Source organism: Manihot esculenta, chromosome 6, assembly GCF_001659605.2.
Source record: "Manihot esculenta cultivar AM560-2 chromosome 6, M.esculenta_v8, whole genome shotgun sequence".
NCBI lineage: Eukaryota > Viridiplantae > Streptophyta > Magnoliopsida > Malpighiales > Euphorbiaceae > Manihot > Manihot esculenta.
The window spans coordinates 29,055,844-29,071,606 of record NC_035166.2 but is presented as its reverse complement, the minus strand read 5'-3'; the positions used below and the strand labels follow the sequence as shown (position 1 = coordinate 29,071,606).

The following is a 15,763-nucleotide window of genomic DNA, read 5'->3' as shown; positions in this document are numbered from 1 at the left end:
AGGGCCGCAAATTAAAATCCAATGGCTTTATTTAACTGTTTGATTGCACAGTTTTACACTCAAAACTAAGAATAAAACCCAAAGAAAGAAGGTAGTATATCTATCTTCTGCTCAGTATTGCATTGTTCTATCCTTACATATGATCTTGATGCTGAGGTTGATCCATGTCGTCTATTTTTCCATAAATTTCATCCCCAGATTGGTCCGAGTTCTCTGTGTTTGTCTTACCCCCATCCGCAGAAATATTGTTGGGCTCTGTGGCGTTAACCACAGTCTGCTGTTTCTCCATCATCCCAGAGAGCGCTAGCCTTGGAGACCACTCGAGAACATCATCAATAATATTTGACATCCGTTTTTGGTACCTGCAAGAACACAGGTAGCACTTCAGAGCACGCTTAGCAAACAATTTGTGTTTGTGTACTTCTGCTAGCACAAACATGTTACTGTGCGTGAAAGAGATTATTCTTGGTAAAACTCTGTTTTTCTTTTTTTTTTTTAAATAAAGAAGCAGATCTGTCCTTATGCAAGAAAAAAGATTTTTCCTGATCTACTCATTTTAACGAGTGCATAAACCAGGACTGACCTAGCTCTAGCAGCCTCATCAGGGGCATGATGTCTCAATAGTAATATGGCCAACACAGCTACCACCGCATAGAAAAGCCTTGCTGTCCACTTAGGTCGTTCCTCCTCATCTTTCTTTGGCCAGAAACGGAATAATTCACGCAACGTAGCCTCTTCAGCAAGGATGTTGGGGAAAAACCAAACACGCTTTCCAATAACGATATATAGAACACCAAATAGCGTAGCTCTTACTGCAAATTGAAGTTGAACAGGAATCCTTAATAAGCACAATATCTTAAAGCACAAACGCTAGCAAGGAAAGTACACACACTGTTCCCCTTAAAGTTTAGAAAAGAATCCAAGAGACTACTGCAGAAGGAAAAGACCCCATAATAAAAGATGAACTAAATAAATACACACATGCACGCCAATATCATCATCACACTCTGATGTATCCATTTGCCATGGCAAGAATGTTGACCATCTTTATTGACACGTGAAACCATATTTTCTCAAATAACTTTAAATTAAAATGATATTATTAATCATATAAAAAAATACAATTTATTGCACACGGTTTCTCCAAGCACAGATTAAGAAACTATGTCTAAAGAAAGAACTCTGGAGAAGTGGATATATATATATATATATAGCGAGAAAGAAAGAGATAGGAAGAAGAAGAAGTTACAATGTAGTACTTACTCAGAAGCAGGGAGAGTATAAGTAAAAGGACCCCTGCACATGAGTACAGAATCAGTAATTTGCACCGATGGGGATATACAGGAAACAGGCAAATTGCTAGAGTCAACACTGGCCAAAAAAATGAGAGAAGTGTCTGCCACAGTGGCCGGCGTTTTACAAATGTCCATGCGAAGAAGGCATCATTTTCTGAAAATACTTGATCCTGCAAAATACAGCAGCGCAACAATATTTTAGCAATCAGCAGTTCTTTAATAGCATGCTCTGAATTTGCTAGTTTAAAATGGAAATACTCAAGTGCACAACTAGTGCCAATTGGGATAATGTTTGAAGGTTAGCCATCCCATTCCTAAGAAAAGATATAGCCAATTAATTAATAGGCTTGTTTGAAAGTCACTATTCCTACAATAAAATTCTATTGTTAATAACACACTGCAAGGATCAATCACAGGGATAGAAGAAAAAAACAATACAAGAAATAAGTATCACTATTAAAAGAACACTATGAATAGAATGTTAGTGATCAGGCAAACTTAGAAAAAGCAAAAGATAGACCAAGATTATCCTGCTTTAAACATCATGACACTTGATGCATGCAGGGACATGGTCGACAAAAGATCAATCACATCAATCAGACTGGGAACACTTCATTGAGATTACACTATTGTCATACAATAACTAAATACACATTGTATACAGCACAGAATATCTACATAATAAAATAAGAAATTCAAACAGGATAATGGATCTGAAACCGATTAATTACAAGTTAACACTTTTGAGTGCCAAAAAGAAATAACTTACAGTGAAGAGCTCCAAATGAGCTGGCCAGGTAGACAACTTCTTCTTCCCGGGACGAACTGTTTTCACCACACGGTCACATCGCACTAAAAGATTCTTTCTTAAAAGAGTATTAGCAATCTCTTCAACATCTAAGTTTTTATTTGATTCCAATATATCTTTGAGCTCTGGATTATTTTTCAAGAAATTTACAAAATCCTTCCCTCTAAAGTATTCAACACGAGTCTCCTGCAAAACAGCCCAACGAGACACCAAATCTTTGTGGTCTCTCACCTTCTCAGCAAACAACTGAAACACATCCTTCTTTGGAGATTGTCTCTAAAGAGAAAAAAAAATATTGTACAAAATCAGAAACCATAGCCAAAAGACCTTAAAAAAACTTTAAGTGAAAGAAAATTCCAACCATTCACCAAATACAATGAATTATCGACCCAGAAAAAGAAATTATGGACGGGATAAGGGGAAAGGGGGAGCTAACTATTGTAATAGTTATGTCGCCCTGGTTTTGGCTGCTAAGGAAGTGCAAAAGCTGTGTGCAATGAGAAAATAACAAGATCTCATCACAAAAATTCATAGAAGCACAAGTAAATAATCAAACTTCCCAATCAAATCCCGACAATCCTGGGTCAGTTAAATCCTAAACGCTGAAAAAAATACCTAGCACAAATTTCCCAATCAGGCAAAATATTTGCACCGAGTTGCTTCACACCTGGCCATCCAGGAACTTCCATTTGTTCCGGGAGAAAAACCTGACCGCCCGAATCAGAGATTACTAAGCGCGAGTTTTCCCTGTCTCACGATGACGAGGAAACAACTTGCTCGCACTCTTCATGTTTCTACACTAACGTTTTCCTAGAAACCAAACAGAGCCAAAAAGAAGGAAAAGTGCAAATCTATATAACCTTAACGACATTCTCAACAATCCAAAAGGGGAAAAAATGTGACATTTTTCCAGTTACACCATTAACAACCAAACTAAATTCGTACCGTCAATAAATGCTAGATGCGCAATGCATATAGGAAATAGATGTATATTAGAACCCTAGATCAGAGGATGAAAGAACAAACCCTAGGAGGGGTATCAGAATTTGGATCTCTGGTGCCATTTTGTACCGCTCCTGATGATCTTCGCACTCTTTTCTTCTCTGCTCCTCCCGATTTCTTCATCTCTTCTTCTCTGTCTATCTCTATTTTTCTCCCTCTTTCACTTCTTTATAATATTTCCAATTTGTGTGTTTTTCGTATTCTTTTTCGTTTTCCTCTTTTGCCTTTTTTTTTAAAAAAAAAAAAAAAAATAGAAACCAATAGTTTAATTTAAATTAATTTACTAACTTGCTTTCTATATTTTCAATTTTTATGAAAAAATCTCATAATTATTTTCAATATAAAAATTTTATTTTGTAATTTTTATAATATAAACAATACTCAATTTAAATAATTAAAATATCTCTAAAATTAAAAAATATATTAATTAATCTATCCATTAATTTTAATATTTTATACATTTCTTCTCATTTAATTCATTGAATAATCAGTATGTATTTATATATACATATAATTTTATTCAATATTAATTCTAGATTAAATGATATTTTAAATTTGTGAAATTTAAAAAAAAAATTTTAATAAAAACGTAAATTTCATTAAAATTCAAGAACGATCAACTCAAAAAATACAATCAGGAGATAAGGAAAAAACCTCAACTAAGCCCAGAATATCATGACTAGCTCGAGTAAGCGCATGAATTACACCATTAGTAGACCTATGAACACAATTAATAGAAATAGAGATCATCTCCAATATCAGAGACTTACAATAAAAAATAAGACTACCAAATGATGACAAATCCTAGTAATTGGGATCAGCTATAACTCAAACCAAAAGTTGAGCATTTGACTCCACAATAACCGATAACCAACCACCATCCTTGAGCCAGCTTAAAACTTCCCTAGAAGTCATTATCTCAGCCATAAAAGTATTAAAATTATCAATAATTCATTGTTGACGTGCTGCAATAAACTCATCATTTCATCCCCTTAAAACACAACCCATTCTCATAGTCTGATGTAAGAATAATGCAGCATCAACATTTAGCTTAAAACTTCCAATAGGTGGCTTTTTCCATTGGATGCAAACCGGAGCATTAACAACAAACCCCCTACAACTTTTAGTTGCCTCCCAATCTTGAAGAAGAGACTTTGCACGCCTAATCACAATATGAGGTGGACCCTTTCTGCTTTCATACCACAGCGTTTCTATTCTCCCATAAAGCCCAAACTACCATAACCACCATGTGTAAAGTAGAAACATAAACTGAATTACATACCCGAATAAACCAATCACTAAACGAGTGCATGTGGGGGAAGAACCAACCAAATTCAGTCATCATCCAACAATCACGGGTAAAAGGGCAAGTAACCAGAGCATATATTATCGTTTCACTTTGACTAGAGCAAACTGGATAAGACTCACTGACTTGGACATTCCTACGAATTAAATTAACCAAATATGGAATAGTATTAAGGCAAGCCTGTCATACCAAATTCAAAACCTTCGATGGAGCTCGAATATGCCAGAGTTTCTTCCACATTGATCTAACCGCAACTGAGCAACTCAAGTGAGTAGTTTGTGTCAAGAATCTATAAGCACTTCGAACCGAATAGAATCCACATTTTTTAAATTTTCATACCCAATTATCTACTTGCCCAGTGATACTCAAAGGGATAGACAATATATTATGAGTATCAACCTGATTAAATATAGACAAAATCAAATCCCTTTTTCAGCATCCCTGTTGAATGAGATCAGAAACCAAAAGCACATTACAATCTATCTGTTGAGGAGTAGAAACCTTATCATTCAAATTTAATGGCACCCATGGATCCTCCCAAATCGAAATGCTTCTACCATTTCCAACTCTTTTAAAAGAACCTGACGCAATCAACTTCTTATTCTCCCACAAACTTCTCCACAAGTAGCTTGGATTACTCCCAATCTCCGAATCTAAAAAAGAGCCAAACGGAAAATACTTGGCCTTAAGAGTTCTTATCACCAAGGAGTTATCTCTAGTGAAAATTGCCCATGCGTGCTTCCCTAACATAGATAAATTGAACTCATACAATTTCTTAAATCCTAACCCACCATCAAACTTCGATTTCATCATCCGTTCCCAGCTTATCCAATGCATACCTCGTTCGTGAGAGCTCCCTCTCCCCCACCAAAATTGAGCCATAAGTTCCTGCAATTCATAACAAATTGTTTGCGGCACCAAAAATAAATTTATAGCATACGTTGGAAGTGTTTAGGAAACAGTTTTTAACATCACTTCTTTCCCCGCCCTAGATAGACATCTCCGCTTCTAAGAGTTGAGTTTCTGCCACATTTTATCATTCATAAACTAAAACACCTCCCACTTATTAATCCCTATTCGCGTTGACAAACCCAAATATGCCCCTAAATCTTTTTGCTCCATCACCCTCAATATAGAACATACGTCCTATCGCACATCAAGAGGTGTATTACATGAGAAGCACATAGAAGACTTAGAATAATTGATTAATTGTCCTGACGCCTCAGCATACCCATCCATAATCTCCTTCACCACACGTGCCTCTCTGCTACTTGCTTGGAAAGTAACTAAACTGTCATCTGCAAAAAATAAATGTGAAATAATAGGAGCTCTTCTTGTAATAGACCATCTTGTAATCAAACCCTGATTTACCTTAGCTGAAATCATATGAGACAAACCTTCAGCACAAAGAATAAAAAGGTAAGGCGAGATCGGATCTCCTTACCTTAACCCTCTAGATGAAACTACAGGACCCAACAACAAACTCCCAGATAAGACTGAATATTTCACAGTAGAAATACAGTGCATAACTAGATTAATCCAATTCTGGTTAAAACCCAAACTTTGAAGCATTGCTTGGACAAACCGTCATTCCATCCTGTCATAAGCCTTATTAATGTCCATTTTCAACACAGCAAAATAATTCTTACCTCTCATTTTATTATTGAAATAAAGCATCATTTCAAAAGTTATAATGTTGTTATCCTGAATACTTCTGTTAGGAATGAAAGCATTTTGTGTTGGAGAGACAATAGTATCCAGCATAACTATCAACCTATTCGCTATCATTTTGCTCATAATCTTGTAAATAATGTTACATAATGCAATAGGCCTTAAGTCACTCATTATCTGAGGTGTTTGCTTCTTTGGTATGAGAACCAAAACTGTTTCATTCCAAGAGGTAGGAAAAGACCCCTCCTGCAGATACTGAATGCACACTCTGGACACTTCGGGACCCACAATCTCCCAATGACTTTGGAAAAATTCAAGATTAAAACCATCAATGCCTGGAGCTTTATCAGGTTTCATGCTAAATAATGCAGCCTTCACTTCCTCCATTGAATAAGACTCCATCAGTTTCTGATTCATCTCCTCTGTAATACATGCAGTAACGTGTTCAAGGATAGGCTCCATATTGTCCATGCGTGATGTAAAAATGTATTGAATGTAGCCAACCATTAAATCTTCCAAGCCCGACCCTCTCAAGCACCAAACTCCCTCCGAATTCTAAAGCCTAAACACATTATTTTTTCGCTTTCTGTCTGTAACCATAGCATGGAAAAAAGTGTATTAGCATTCCCTTCCCAAAGCCAAAAAAACTTTTACACTCTGCTTCCACTGAACTTCACGGTCATGTAGCAGTTGAAAGAACTTTCGATATGCTTCATGAATAGCATTACGATCCCGCCCCAAACGAGAGTTATGTCTTGCTTTAATTATATTCTGGCACTCTTCCAACTCCTTCCTATGTATCTCCTTCAGATCTATACCCCAGTGATACAAAGCCAACCCGCAAACCTTCACCCGATCCTCCAAAATCATTATCACCCCAGAGTTCCAATTGTTCATAACAATTTCCTTACATTGTGAAAAACGAAGCCAGTAATTCTCAAACTTGAATCTCCTAGCATGATCACGAGTGACCATAGACCGAATCTCCAAAAAGATTGACAAGTGATCAGAAGTAGTGATATCCAATGTATATGCCTGAGCATAAGAGAATTTATACCTCTATTCGTTAGATACCAAAACCCTATCTAATTTCTCCTCAATCAAATGATCAGAATCCTTACCATGCTCCCACACAAAAGGATATCCTCCCATAGGAAAATCAATCAAACCTGCATCACAAACAGCCTCACGAAAACATTGAATTAAAGTACGTGGTTGTGGCCTCCCTCCTCTCTTCTCGTTGAGAGCAAGTAAGTCATTAAAATCACCGAGACAAACCCAAGGTAAGGGGCTACAATTCCTTAAGTTACGAAGGAGATTCCAAGTTTCATTTCGTTTCAAGCGATTAGGCTGATCATAAAAATCTGTAAGCCTCTAAGAACCAATACCGTCAATAGAAACTTCAACATCAATGCAATGTGAAAATAAATTCAAAACATAAACATGAGAGACTGGGCGCCAGAGTAACGCCAAACCCCCACTATACCCTATACAATCAACCGCTACAAAGTCATCATAACCCAAACGAATCTTTATTTCATAAATTTTAGAAGACAAACAAAAAGTTTCCATTAAAAAAAATAAAAGTTGGTCTCCTATCTCTCACGTAGAATTCCAACAACTGCAGTGCCCGATGATTGCCCAACCCACAACAGTCCCAACTAAGCATACTCATTTCCTTCGGTGGGTCTGATTAACAAGATCACCCGATAAAGTTTTCACCATCTCCTTAGAAACAACATCATTATCTATGCGAGCGTTCAAGGCAAACAATGCTTAAAAAATACCAAAAAAATGGCTAAAAAAATCCTAGAAAAAATAGGAACAAAAACTTCTCTGAGTGAGAAAACAAAACCACTTTTGAAATTGAAATATTTCCTACTTATTCTTGACACCTTAAGAAACGGACATCATACTCAAAAAAAAAAAAAAAAAAAATTTAGTAAATGATATATTTTACAAAATATATCAATTTATTGTACTTTTTAAATGAAATTTAAATTTAAATTTAAAATTTCATTACAAAATTATGTAAAAAAAATTATATTAGATTTTGGTTTTTAATAACTTATTTAAAATTATTAATATTGCTAATATGCATTTATAAGCTTCTCAGAATTATCAGTAGATTCTATTAATATTTTAAAGTATCATGGAGACATAAATTTATTTTAAATGAAAAATTAAAATAAATAAATATATTGATAATTTAAAATTAATATATTATTGAATATTTTGAGTGTATGACCTCGCCATACTAAAGTGGTGCAAAAAGTTAATAATATTTATTTTAATAGTATTAATTTAATATATTATCTTAGAAAATAAAATAAAATATTTAATATTTTTTTTAAATAAATAGTAGTAGTAGTAGTAATACAAAAAAACTTTTCATATAGCACGTTGACAAATGAATACATCAATTACACAATCATTGATTGGTATTATATCCTACATATTTAAATGTAACGTTCAATAATAATGAAAATTATTATTTTTTTTAATAATTTAATTACAGATAATATAAATTGTAGTTTTTCTTTTCAATTCACACCATTGTCATCTATGTCGTTTTAATTACCATGATTTCTTCCAAAACAAAAAGGATATATTCATGGGATTTCAATTTTATTTTGGTTAAATTTGATTTAAAACGTTTCCTATCAAATCTAAATTATAAATAATAATATCTATATACAATTAAAATACACATAATATTTAAATTTAACTAATTTATATTCTATTCTAGGGGTGAGCATTCGGTCGGTTCGGTTCAAAACCGAACCGAGCCGAATAAACCAAAAATTGAAATTTGAGTGTTTATGAAAACCGAACCGAACCGATTTTGGTCAGAAACCGAACCGAACCGAACCGGTCTGATTCGGTTCGATTCGGTTCGGTTTGATCGATTTCGATTTTTAATAATTTTTTTATTTTTTATACTTTATTTTTAATATTTTAAAATTTAATTAAAATATTTTAATCTTAATATGATTTAATTTCTATATATTATTAAAAAAACATATTATTATTACTAATCGGTTCGGTTCGGTTTTTTCGGTTTTTTTCTGATTAAAACCGAACCGAACCGAAATAACCGAAATTTTTAAAAATGTCAAATACATTCTTCTAAATATTTAATTATATTTCTCACCCAAATATATTAATTGGCTCTTAATATTTATACAAAAAATTTAATCATTGTTATTAATTCACTTAATATTTATAAAAATATAACTATTTAAATTATATTTATAAACAGCATAGATTTCTTATTAAAATTTAATTATATTTTAATAGTTCAAATAAATTTATATTTAATATATTTTTATTTAAAAATTAAAATTTTAAAAACAAAACTCACTTTCTAAATTTAAGATGTGTGTTTACAATTTTTTTTTTTTTTGTGTGTATGAGGCAAAGGCAAGAACCTTGGAAATAAGTACAATTTCTTTTTAGGATTTTGACTCAGGAAAAGGCTGCTTAACAAGAAATTAAGCTGACGGAAGAATTTTTTGGTATCTTCTTCAAGTTTTTTCCAATTCAATGGAAAAAGAAAGAGTCTCCATTTTATTATTAGTTAGTAATTAAAGAGAAATTAACAGAGGAAACCTAACTACACACAATTACAGAAAATAAAATAAAAAAATCCAAAATTGAAGGTAACCAAGTTTTGACCATCACTATTCAATGCTCATATCTGTGTTTGCCCCATTAAAGTACAATAAATGCTTGGGGTTTGGATGAATCTCCATGTGCAGGCTTGTGTAAGGTTGAAGTTATCTGATGAAGAAGAGTTAACGATCACCCAGCTATTAAAATCCCACCCACATTTTCGCTTCATTTTCTCATTTTCACCTCCACTCATCACTGCATACCTCAGGGCTCCACAGGGTACTCTCTCTCTCTCCTCTCTCTCTCTCTCTCTCTCTCTTATTATTGTTATTACTATTATTATTATTATTTTCTCACTCTTTGATGTATAATCTCTTTTTTATAAAGCCAAAAGCGGAGAGTGGATCTTTCTTGGTTTTGAAAACAAAAATTTTATATGATTTAATCCACAAATCTTATTAATTTAAATACTTTATAAAAACCCCAAAATTAGAATAGCACCAAATGTCTATGGTCTTTTATTTATTTGTTTTTCATGATGGGTTTGTTTGGATATATAGGGAAGAGAAGAAAAAAAAAGAAAAAAACAATAGGGTTCTTTCTCTCCGTCTCCCTGCATCATCGTTGAATCCTACAGGGGGGGAGAGTCTCTGCAAAAGAAAAAAAAAAAAAGAAAAAGAAAAAGAGCTTCTTTGACTCTCCTTCCTGTTATCTCTTTCACATTCACTCTTCTGAGTTGGTATTTTTCACATTCTTTAAGTTCTTGTATTAAATTAATTGAAGCTAATTTGGATATCCCTCAGATTCTTATCCAGATCTTCAGAATTTCTTGGTGGGTTTTTGTCAACTGACACATTGTTTCACTATTTGAACTCAAAATCTTTTGAGTTTTTTCATATTCTTAATAGTGGTATTATTTCATTTTTATTTGCAGGTGTCCTCTTTTTTTTTTTTTTATGGGATATTTATTGTATAAATCTACTTTTTTTTCCCTTTTTTTTTGTGAATTTATTCTCCATTTTGTCTTTCTGGGTTTCTGGAAAAATTGAATCTTTGTATACATTTTCCATGTCTTTTGGAGATTCCTCCTTTCTTTTCTCTCTATTTTTTAAATCAATTATTTCGTGAAACTAATAAAATTTAAATTGGTGCAAGTTCCTACATCTAGTTTGTTGACAAATTTATTTCTGTTATTTTGTTGGGCGTTCTTGCAATCTCTGCAGGATTTTGCTTTTCTTTGGTATAAATTGGAAGTTTTGGAGAGGCGCGTTAATTCATGGGGAATTGCTGTGCGACTCCAGCTTCCAGCTCTTCACCTGACAAGAAGAAGAAGAAGAAGAAAGCCAAAGAGGAAAACAAGCAGCAAAATCCATTCTTTGGCGATGATTATGTTGTGAAGAATGGATCTGGATATATGGAGAAGCTCGTGGTCTTAAAAGAACCCACAGGCCGTGATATTTCCGCACATTACGATCTGGGTTGTGAGCTTGGCCGGGGTGAATTTGGGGTTACATACTTGTGCACTGATATAAGCAATGGTGAAAAGTATGCTTGTAAATCTATATCCAAGCAGAAGCTAAGAACTGCAGTGGATGTTGAGGATGTGAGGAGGGAAGTTGAGATAATGAAGCATTTGCCTCCACATCCAAATATCGTCTCCTTGAAGAGTACTTATGAGGATGATAGTGCTGTGCACATTGTGATGGAATTATGTGAGGGAGGGGAGTTGTTTGATAGGATTGTAGCACGGGGCCATTACACAGAAAGGGCAGCTGCTGCAGTTATGAAGACAATCGTGGAAGTGGTTCAGGTTGGGTTTCTTATTCTCAATTGGTTTTCTTGGGAATGTTGATAATGTGATCTAACAATGAGTTTACATTTTTGTTTCCTTTATGGGTTCCTATTCTGGTTTGCCTCTGTTTGTGCGGCCAAATAATTTGTTAGCAGGCTGAATTTCTAGATAGTTTATGAGGCTACTTTTATTGATTCTAACTGAATCATTCGAGTCCATACTGTTTGTTTTCATGAGGTTAAGTGAATCATTAGATTCATTATGGTTATAAGAGGAGCTTTCTGTGTGTCCTACTTATTGTAGTGTTGAGATATAAATTTCTATATCTATGCCATACCATTTGGTGACTTTAGTTCTGTAATTGCTGCTTGATAATCTTGAGCTTTCTACACTTAGATGACTGTTCCACATTAGAGGCTACGGGTATCATGAACTAATTGATTTGCTTTTGTATGTATTCTGTTCTGCAGATGTGCCATAAACATGGTGTCGTGCATCGTGATCTCAAGCCAGAGAACTTTCTGTTTGCAAATAAGAAGGAAACAGCACCCCTAAAATCAATTGACTTTGGGTTGTCAGTCTTCTTTAAACCTGGTATTGCACTATATGAGAGCCATTGCATATGTTAGCCATTATGAATGCCGCTTAATGTTTCTGGGAATTCACAACCAACCATTACCATATTATTCTTATGTTTCTGAAGACCAAATTTTTCTACAGGTGAAAAATTTAATGAGATAGTGGGTAGTCCTTATTACATGGCTCCAGAGGTTCTAAGACGCAATTATGGCCCAGAAGTTGATGTCTGGAGCGCTGGAGTTATTCTCTATATTTTACTCTGTGGTGTCCCACCTTTTTGGGCAGGTTTGTCTTCTTAATTTTATTGGTAAACTGAGTGTTGCATAGAGAAAGGCTGTAAATATGGTGTTTAGTTTAGGACAGGTTCTATGTTGCATGAGAATCCTGTGAAAACCCATACTTGAGTTAGTCAGAGGTTCTTCAAGACTGTGCTTGTTCCTTCCCGTCTGTTATCTGTCAGACCTTCTACTCCTTAGCCATCCATCATAACACCTCCCATTGAATGAAAAGAGAAAAAGAAAAAAAAAATTGATATTACTAATTCTGACCTTTTTATTGGTTATATATCCCAGGGCGCGCTCCTATAGTTTCCTCTGTATTGTGGATTTGCTTCTTATAATATTCAATATCTTGTTCATGCAGAAACTGAGCAAGGGGTAGCACAGGCAATTATTCGTTCTGTCATTGATTTCAAGAGGGATCCATGGCCTAAAGTTTCTGATAATGCAAAGGACCTAGTGAAGAAAATGCTTAATCCTGATCCTAAGCTACGACTTACGGCTCAGCAAGTGCTTGGTAGTGTTTCTATTCAGTAATGCAATGTATTTTATGTATGTTGACATTTCTGTCTGCATAAAACAATTATCTGGACTTCCCTGTTCACAGAACATCCTTGGATACAAAATGCAAAGAAGGCTCCAAATGTCTCACTGGGGGAGACTGTGAAAGCAAGGCTCAAACAGTTTTCCACGATGAACAAACTGAAGAAAAGAGCACTGAGGGTAATGTTCTCCTGAGCCATTATAATGCAGATTTCTTAGGGATAACTGATAAGCAATCACCTTCACTAAATGTATATTTGTATTGGCAGGTGGTGGCTGAGCATTTGTCAGTGGAGGAAGTGGCTGGGTTACAGGAGGCCTTCGACGTGATGGACATCACCAAAAGAGGCAAGATTAACTTGGAGGAGCTTAGAATCGGGTTGCAAAAGCTTGGCCACCCAATTGCTGATGCAGATCTGCAAATTCTAATGGATGCTGTAAGCATTATTTTGTTGCTAGCCAAGTTATTTCTCCTTTTTCTAAGTAGAGATGAAAGAAATGAAGTCCATTAATCTGTCTTCTCTGGAAAATCGGTGCTTCCTTAAAATATTCTAAATCTAAGCTTAGACAATTTTCCAATGGAGAGAAGAAAAAAGCCTAATTCGGGAAACAAGCAGAAAGGCCTAACTTTAATAACTGAACTTGCAATATGCCTTGGGTACTGCAGATTTCATTTATGATGAGTTTGGCAAGATTTCTAATTTTGCGCAATCCAAGCAAGGGGGAAAATATATCCATTTGATCATTTATGTTTACTGAAGGAATTTTCATGTGCTTCATATTTGAATTTTTGTCAAATAAACTGATTCTTAGTTACAATTCTTGAATCTCACATATGGGAAGATATATTCACTAAGGTAGACTTATCATTCTCTTGTTCAGTTTTTCACTTCTATGAAATGAGGAACTCAGAACTGGTTGTTGCAGGCTGATGCTGATGGTGATGGAACACTGAATTATGGGGAGTTTGTCGCAGTTTCAGTTCACATTAAAAAGTTGGGCAATGACGAGCACCTACATAAAGCTTTTGAATTTTTTGATCAAAATCAAAGTGGTTACATAGAGATTGAAGAATTGAGGGAATCCTTAAATGATGAAGTTGACACCTGTAGTGAGGACGTTATCAATGCAATCATGCAAGATGTTGATACAGACAAGGTTAGTAATAACGATTTTATATATAGGAAAGAGCCTTTTTCCCCCCCTAATCTAGTTGAGGCCAATTACTGATTGTTCATGCCATGGTTTATCCATTGATCCCGTGAATGATGGATTCAGAATAACTAATTTGACAGCCGATCTACATCTCTGTATAACCAGTTCCAATTACTTGCATTTCATATTTTAACATTTTCATTGAACTGGGTTGCTCGAACATATTTAAGTTCTGCAGTTAACCTTGTTGGTATTCAATCTTTCTGGCAGGACGGACGCATAAGCTATGAGGAGTTTGCTGCAATGATGAAGGCTGGCACAGACTGGAGAATAGCCTCAAGGCAATATTCACGAGAAAGATTCAATAGTCTGAGCTTAAAACTAATGAGGGATGGATCGTTGCAGGTACGAAGTTGAAGGTGGAATGAGGAAATTGAACAGAAAAAACCAATGCCAGAAAGAAGAAGAAGAGTCATCCTCTATTGTTGGGTTTATGAAATTATAGTCACCTTACCTTTTTCAACTTCATAGTTTGCTTTGGGAAGGTAGGAGTAGAGGGATGGACTTAGTTTCTTTGTGTTACAGAATTCGTTTACCCCGAGATAGTTGCAGGAGACACAGACAAGTCAGGAAGGAGTTGGAAGGCAGTTATATCGTTGTAAATATATCACCAGTTTGAACAAACACTTGTTTAATTACGTTTATGATTTGACCGTTTGAATCTTTTCTTTTGGAAATGTTTCTAGTTTGGACAGTGGGGAAAACAACCAAGAAAATTGAGGGATAAAAGAAACTATAAATAAGATTTATAGTAATATAGGAAATATTACTTGTTTGGAGAAATCATGCGTTGCCGCTCCTATAGCCGGAGAATCCGTCCTTTTGGCTATCAGGATTAAATAATTTAAATTTTTATTTAAAAAATAAATAATTAATAAGAGATTATGTTGAAGATAAAATAAAATTATATAAAATAATAATAATTAATTTATATTTTATTGCATAAATATATTTTTGTTCTTTATCAAGTAAAATAACAAAAATAATTTATAAAATTAGAGAAAAATGGTAATTTCAAGTAATTTATTTTCACTTATTTTTTCTTTATTGGACAAACAAAACCAACTAGGACCCCTCAATTGGCCTTAATTTATACATTTCATTAAAATAAATAACAATTTATAATTTCCTTTAAGAAAAAAAAAAACAAAACAAAACGCATCTTCCCGTCTTTCCGTCGGTCATCTGTATTTGTTTTTGCAACCTTTCACTGCAAGGAACGGGCAATCCATAGATTCCCATTTCCCAGTCAAACTTGTCTTTCTCTGCTGGTCGTCCATTTTCCACCAAAAAGGATGCGGCTACTCAACAGCTGATACGTGGGGTCCAGCGTTCTATCAAACCAATCATTTGCTGCCGCGTAAGGGCTTCATCTTCCTCCAATGGACCTTCACCCATTTAAACGTTGCTCCTCCACTTTCGGCTTTCCCCCTTCGTTACTTTTGATTAATATCTACGGCTCCATAATCTTTATCTGCCCTTTACTTTTTTATTTGATTTAAAATATTCTCTGTTTTCTTTTTTTATATTATAATTTTATTTAATTTATCTTATTTTTAATACAATTTAATTTTAATTATTATATAAAATAATTAATAAATATTTCATATAATTGATAAATAAATTAAAAATTTTTATATAATATATAAAATAATAAAA

General features: G+C 34.3%; 2 protein-coding genes across 5 annotated transcripts; one reads left to right on the top strand and one right to left on the bottom strand.

Annotated features, from left to right (window-relative positions):
- Positions 1-9: 9 nt before the first annotated feature.
- LOC110618241 lies at positions 10-3,288 on the bottom strand. Its single transcript, XM_021761372.2, has 5 exons — positions 3,130-3,288; positions 2,065-2,379; positions 1,264-1,465; positions 584-812; positions 10-362 (listed from the first exon to the last, which is right to left on the bottom strand). Exons 1-5 carry the CDS (start codon positions 3,226-3,228, stop codon positions 134-136), a joined length of 1,074 nt encoding a protein of 357 aa, XP_021617064.1. The 5' UTR covers positions 3,229-3,288; the 3' UTR covers positions 10-133.
- Positions 3,289-9,836: 6,548 nt separating this feature from the next.
- LOC110617552 (calcium-dependent protein kinase 8) lies at positions 9,837-14,781 on the top strand. 4 transcript variants are annotated; one of them, XM_021760418.2, is made up of 9 exons: positions 9,837-9,976; positions 10,921-11,507; positions 11,960-12,083; positions 12,210-12,353; positions 12,711-12,863; positions 12,954-13,069; positions 13,159-13,326; positions 13,817-14,047; positions 14,315-14,781. In XM_021760418.2, the coding sequence occupies exons 2-9, from the start codon at positions 10,974-10,976 to the stop codon at positions 14,459-14,461; spliced, it is 1,617 nt and encodes a 538-aa protein (XP_021616110.1). In that variant the 5' UTR covers positions 9,837-9,976; positions 10,921-10,973; the 3' UTR covers positions 14,462-14,781. The 4 variants fall into 4 exon arrangements, with proteins under 4 accessions (XP_021616110.1, XP_043813638.1, XP_021616108.1 ...); XM_021760416.2 differs by lacking the exon at positions 9,837-9,976 and adding an exon at positions 10,148-10,529; XM_021760417.2 differs by lacking the exon at positions 9,837-9,976 and adding an exon at positions 10,150-10,436.
- Positions 14,782-15,763: the final 982 nt, after the last annotated feature.